At 36.5% G+C, this 7117-nt stretch overlaps 1 protein-coding gene across 2 annotated transcripts in view; it reads right to left on the bottom strand.

Annotated features, from left to right (window-relative positions):
- Positions 1-1099: 1099 nt before the first annotated feature.
- LOC104589365 (M28 Zn-peptidase nicastrin) overlaps positions 1100-7117 on the bottom strand; it is a 29700-nt gene continuing 23682 nt past the window's right edge. For both annotated transcript variants that reach the window (XM_010247666.3, XM_010247673.2), the window contains 4 exons: positions 5596-5763; positions 2628-2729; positions 1632-1721; positions 1100-1556 (listed from right to left, as the gene is read on the bottom strand). In XM_010247666.3, the coding sequence (XP_010245968.1) occupies positions 1494-1556; positions 1632-1721; positions 2628-2729; positions 5596-5763 (423 nt within the window). In that variant the 3' untranslated portion in view covers positions 1100-1493. The remainder of the gene's footprint in view (positions 1557-1631; positions 1722-2627; positions 2730-5595; positions 5764-7117) is intronic.

Here is a 7117-nt window from a genome sequence, read left to right as displayed (position 1 = left end):
TAAATAACTTATTTATAGTCAACTAAAACTTGTATTTATTGTTGTCTATATATATTTTTAGGATTATTTAATCTTCCTAGCATTTCCATGCATAATACATCTCGTAGATTGTCTTTCCAATACCCTTTGCATTTCCAACACTTTTAAACCTTGAACGAAGTCAACAAATTCAAAAGGAAGAAAAATAATAGCTGGAACATTTCAGACTGAAAAATTTTAAGTCCATTTAGGGAGAAATAAACGCATCCTTAATGTTTGGAATTTAGTAATCATCCTATCAAAAGGGGTGTGCTAGACTGCTAGTATCATGGGCATTGTCCATCCATCACAGATGGTGAGTCGATTAAAAAAACTGGCCATGTCATCATGTTGAAAGTGTAAGAATCTCTCAAATATCAGCAACATGGCCGTATTTTGATTGGCCAACTGTTGAATATGCTAGACTATTGCTGTAGCAAAAATGAGCTCGGCAAAAACATAAAAATCCAATGCAAACCCAATTGCAAACTTGGGATAACCTTAGACAGCCAACCCTTGAAACCGAGGCAGGTCCATTGTCCTTCATCGATTCCCTTTATTTGAAAGGATAAATTACTAGAACTTCTCCTGCAATTTCTGAAATTCCCCTCTTAAACGGGCCCTATCGCAAATATTTGCTAGAACTTCCTCGTGTAAGATATCGACCACATTAGCTTACTGAATGTCGTCAAACCAATAATTTGATACCACAATAACACATGAGAAAGAAAATTTGAAGAAAGCAAACCAAACAAAATAGACTAATACCTGTAAATAAATGAAAAATCAATATGCATAAGGGTAAATATGACCATGAATAAAGGAAAATGGATTATGATGGCATGCAGCAGGGCTATACTAAACATGTAGTAATAGTTGAGTTGGGTTGCTTGAGGGGTCAACCCAAAACTCAACCCTAACCCTTACTTGATGATCAACCAAACCAATCCAGGGCTAACCGGGCCCAAGTTGCAGCCCTAGCAGAAGCATTCTCACAACCAGGTCAAGTTATAGATAGAAAGTGAGCCCAGTTCCCTACTTCCCCAGAGGGTTTGACACTTGAATTTATATTTTGAAATCATTTGATTCTAAATGCTAAGTTTCTATTTATTTCTCCTAGCTAAAATAATTACAGACAGGTTTCCAAACAGATCAGAAGGATCTGGATTTGTTACATTATCCTTTCAAGATAAGTAAAATACCCTAATAGAAATGCACAGAAGGTAAACTAAATATTGAATTGGGTCTTGAGCCAAAATTTGACTTGCATTGAAACCAAAAATTTGTTTTCTTGCACAATAAAAATAGAATTTCAGACCCCTCGACCAATTGCTAGACCTCCCCTATCTTATGTCAACCTAAGCTATAGTGTACCAACAATGCACCACCATCGCTTTGATCTGTGGCGATACCTGGGGGAACTGCTCTATGACTTCTACAAGAGTTCAGTGTGAAGAAAATATAACATGCTGCACTCAAGCCATTTTAACCTTGCGGGATGGAGGTCGCCGGAATAAGCTGATGAGATCATCAAGACCCTGTTTGAAGAAAGTAGAGATTTAGAAACTTTATAGAGTTAGGATAAATAATATCTAAGAAATTAAAAAGCATACCCTAGTTGTGATGACAAGAAAGCTGAACAGAATTATCAAATAGGAACCCAACACAAGTAGCAAGAGCAGGTCAAAAGTCACACTAGCAACCTGCAACAGCATAAGCATATTTTGTTAGGTTTTATTCTCAAATAGGACCACTTTTTAGAACAAATAAAAGTACACAAGCCAGACAGTATATGAGTAGGGCTGCATGTCAGTTTGCCCAACCCAAGTTGCATTGCACCCCTGTATACAAGTATGATCAACTATACAAAAGGGTAGAGTGGCTAAGCATGTGTCGAATTCCTTCAATAATAACATCCAAGTGTAATAGATTGGGGGCATTACCCCAAACCACTGCATGGACTCGTCTGGGCTTGCCTTAAGGGACCTTTACTAAGGCAAAGGATCAACCTCCTAGGATTAAGAATGCGAGAATGTCTCAAAGAGCCAATTTTAAGTACCTGAATGCATGGGCTTCTTGTTTTGAACAATGTTAAGCAATCAAGAAACATGTTCAAAAAATGAGCATGAAAGAATCGTGAATGGTTGATATAGATGAACAGAAAAACCATATAGGATTAGAAATGATTTAAGGGCTCATAACAATGGATATGGCATTGAACAGAACAGAATGGCAGAACAGAACTTATGTAGCTGATGCCATATAGGTGGGACAAGGCTTAGACGATGATGGAAGAGAAATATCAAGACGACCTCACGTAACCCAAGCAATCCAACACCCCAAGGATTAAAAGGACAATGGGACAGATGGAACACTGACAATAGATACATTTCCTTAATTTCCTCCCTTCTTTCATTTTCTTGGGCCATGCCTATACTGACAATAGTACCACAAAAGGGAAGGAAGGAGGCAGTATGCAAGAGCTTTCTTGGGTTGGTATTACTTCAATGCAGTATAGGCTGGTATCTCTCCAGTTTTTTGTTTCAAAGTATTCTTCAAGTTGATTGCAAAAAGATATATTTCATACCAAACCAAGAAGAGATAAGTACCTGATATATATTAAGACTTGCTTTCGTCAAATCATAGAAAGTGAATATTCCATCAAGGGCCTCATGTTGTACATTCACCTCAGCAGTATGATCCGCTAATTCCTGCCAAAGAGAATTGATTGCGTGAGCATGTCAACATCAGCCATACTGCAAACAGAAAAAAAATAATAATAATAATAACACCGCCCAGTAAAGTGTGTCATAATGTCAAGGAGAATGCACAAGGCCAGAACTAATTAAAAATGACCTTTAGAGTAATTGCAAAAAAAAAAAAAACTAAGACCAAAAAAATATTTTCAGCAAAGAACCACATCTTCCTCAATTTCATAGCTGTATATGATGCTTTGAATACTGGACCAGATTATACAGTAGAACTATTTGAACCAATACAGCTAGGGTCTCCAGTTTCCAGATCTGAATCAATTGCCCTGCCTTAAAAAATTATTGACTTTGGTTAAACACCTCCAAGCCATAGTTGTCGAGTCGATGCCTAGGTGTCATCTAGGTGACTAAGGGCTTTTTATTGCTTGCAGCGCCCAAATGCCAAGCAGTTTCTATATCAAACTTTACAATATCTTACAATATTTTTGTATCTTTATATGAGCTCATAATATTAACATAGGAAATAATTAATGTTGCTGACCCCATATAGTTTGGTAAAGGTGATGATGATGATGATAATGGATAAGCTTGCATAATGTAGCAATAAGGAAGAAGGTAAGAAACCCTTCACAGGACTGATTCTATCTAATGATATTGGATGACCAATAAGGACCTCTTCAGTTTCTAAAGCGATCCTGCATATAGATATTTGACTCCACCTACAACTACAATCAGATTATTGTTGAAACTGGGAAAAAGAAGTGCAGATACTTTCAAAATACTAATATCCAATTCCTCTTTTCCAAATAGAACCAAAATGCACATTTGAAATTCAACTGCTATGATATCAAGCAGCATCTCCGCCAAGGTTTAAAGTATCAAAAAGGCAATTTTAAGAAATGTATCAGGATATGCTTTGGTTATGCATAGATACAGACGAAAAACTAAAATGCGCATGGATACACTATGAAACTCAAATAAATCCTAAAAAATATAGTAATAACAATAAAGTACAAGGTATGTATGACCATAAATAAGTATGAGGGATCAGGGCATAATCGGTAACTGTTGAAAAATGATAGAAAAACTAAAATGTGCACATATATACCTTGGTTTTTAGAAAATCAAAATAATTTGTCTTAATGTTTGTTAATATATAAACTTTAATAATCGATTTTAGCATTTATTAACAAACATCTAGGGTTGATCATCTCGGCCCGACCCAACTCCGAAATTCCAGGTTTGGAGTTGGGTTTCATGTTCACCCCAATAAACATCCACTAAAAAGAAAAAACTTATTTAAGGATGAAAATGGATAACATTTGAACACCAAAATGGATTTGGGCATAGTGGACTCATGGGCATTGTAAACGTGTGACCAAGGTTCGAATCTTCTTATGGCCTACTTTAGCTTTTACACCTAAGATAATGTGCATTAGGCGTTAGAATGGTGTGCCAATTTCAAAATTCAAATTCAAATGTCTTAAAATTAAAGAGAGAGATGGAGGGAGTAATTAATGTAATGGACATAACAAACAGGTAGTAATAGTGGACTCATGGGCATTGTAAACGTGTGACCAAGGTTCGAATCTTCTTATGGCCTACTTTAGCTTTTACACCTAAGATAATGTGCATTAGGCGTTAGAATGGTGTGCCAATTTCAAAATTCAAATTCAAATGTCTTAAAATTAAAGAGAGAGATGGAGGGAGTAATTAATGTAATGGACATAACAAACAGGTAGTAATGTTGCAATGGACAATAAGTGACCTTGCTTTTTTCAATTATCAAAAAAAAAAAAAAGCACATGCATGCTTTATGAAGATTCCCAAGTATCAACATCCTATGATTTTTTGTAGCTCCTTGGGTCAGGAATGGTCTCGCTTCTTTAAATTATTCAGAAGGAAATAGATTATCCCAAGTGATCTAGTTAGCTTGATTGACTTGTTGCTAATGAAGGGACACAGCTAATGTCAAATGTTTACAGTTGGTGCAGAGGGGAAAGAATCTAAGATGAAAAGTTCTGAGGATTTGTTAGTCATTACTATTTTTTGTTCTTGGAAGGGAGTTAATGTATATGATCTATGTAAGCTGAAAGGACATGAACATACTTGTATCTTGATGTATAGGGGACCACCACTGATATTTTTTGCTAATTAATATTATAAAATTTGCTTATCCAAAATATAAAAAAAAAAAAGATTGCAAGGTTCACAGTGTAAGAGCATGGATATACCACCCAGTCTGCCCCATCCTGAGCCGAAATTCAACTGACCTGATTCAACAGAGGTCACAATCCAGGTCAAGTCATGAATGTAGCATGTAGACTAGTGGCTGACAACTGGCCACCTATGTTGACATGGAATAACTGTTCAACAGGTTGAAGATTTTAGAGAATCTTCTGTTTAGAAAGATGGACAAATTATATAAAGGGATGTTTTCCAAATCAGAGGACTGTCGACCATTCTTCCATCAACTCCATTCTCTCTCCACCAATGTCCAGCCACTCAGACTTTCAGAGGTCCAACCACCACGGCTCCATACTTCTAAATCCCGATTCCCGACTCCAACATATAGAACAATTAAAATAGGGAAAAGCAACATTGCAATCTAATAAAAAAGGGTATGCTAGTTGAAAATTCACCACCAAAAAAAGTCAGCTGGAAGTGTTTGTGGTGATCTGATTATCTAAACTTTCAAAGATCATGCACCATTAGTGTAAAACATCAAAGATAAATGTGAAAATTGCAACAAAAAGTTGCACAAAAATAATGGACAATTATATAAAATTCTTCGCACGACAAACCGGATAATAATAAATACACAAAATGAAGGATGAAGTACACAAAATGAAAATGTGATAGTTACCTTTTTCAAAGCTAAGATGAACGGATCATTCTTTGGGAGAAATGGAGCCACACGGGGTGTCTGTGACATAAGATCCAACCAAGACTGAATATAAAAAGGATTGACAGCTAAACTACTACCATCGGCAAAGATCTGAATGTTCTTTCCTTGGTGCCCATAAATATGCCTCTGCACGTAATGGAAATGAAATAAGCATTTAAACCAAGAATGAAAGAGAGAAAATAAATGAAATATGACACTCTTCTACTTCTTTTCTTTCCCTTTTTGTTTGGGGTGGGGGGTCCGAGTTCCAGCCATGTCCTGTAGTACTAATTCCTTTTGCATTTCTTAAGCCTGCTTTTGTTCCAAAGTGCAAATTTCATTTGCAAATTTTTTCAAGCTAAAATTTCAGGAGGTAAAATAATGCAAGAAAAATCTGGGTTCTCTTCATATTCTACTTTACTTTGTTTGAACAGAAGTAAAACAGTAAGTAAAATGATGTGGTTTCCACTCTATATAGAAGAGAATGGAGGAAGGAGAGTAAAATTTTGGCTCACTTTTTGGTAATGCAGATTTTAATACCCCATGGAAAAGCAAATAATGTGGTCCCAGTGTAAATTTGAACCAGGTACAAAATTAAAACCCAGTCCACTTTTGAATTCGAAAAACTGCAGTGTAAGTAATTCATTCACATTAGACATTTTTTTATTGGAAACGGTAACTTCATCAATACAACTTAAGAATAACTTTCCAAAGTACAGCTGTCAACCCCTAAACAGGTGTTGAGCCCCCAGTAATCTTTCTTACAAAACTGCCCAGAACATTCTCTCCCTCAGTCCGTTGTTTAGCCAACGTGTCAGCTAAACCATTAGCTGATCTCCTTGTCCATTTGAAGCATGCACCAATCTCCCTTGTTGTGTTGAGGATTTCCCTTATGGGCTGTCTATAAATCCAGGCTCCCAACTTACCAGATTGCAGCCACTCAATCAACAATTTAGAGTCTCCCTCTATCTCAATGAGTCGCCCACTCCTATTGGTCCTGAAAACAAAGCCACAATTCTGCCATTTTCATCTCTGAATACTCCTATACCTGAAGCGCCCGGGTTACCTCTATTCACATTAGACCATTGTCATAGAAGTTATTGTTAAGTTTCTGATATGCCGTTATAACAGAATGTGATAGAACTTGTTTGCTTTTATTAACCAATCCTGTAAGACCTCCATTAGTTCCTCATTGTATATCAAGCTAAATGGCATTAGGTTCTATGCCAAAAAAATTAAAAAAAAAAAGTCTGACCAACAACTTGAGTTTTTTTGCCACATAACATGGCATTCCATGGCATAAACAGCCAAATCTACATGGGGTAATAAAACTTTTAGTTGCAATTGATTATATTTTAGGATTAGGAATAAAATGGTTTCATGAAAAATGTCCTGTATTAAGAAGGATGAGAGAACAACACTAGCAGGGGAGGAGGGGGATTCTATTCTCTGCTCCGGCTTGCTTGTTGGCACTCCACTAGAACCCCCGACCTAGCCACTA

Source organism: Nelumbo nucifera, chromosome 6 (assembly GCF_055504915.1).
Source record: "Nelumbo nucifera cultivar China Antique chromosome 6, China Antique-T2T, whole genome shotgun sequence".
Taxonomy (NCBI): Eukaryota; Viridiplantae; Streptophyta; class Magnoliopsida; order Proteales; family Nelumbonaceae; genus Nelumbo; species Nelumbo nucifera.
The sequence above is the reverse complement of the archived record's forward strand: the minus strand, read 5'-3'. Positions and strand labels throughout refer to the sequence as shown.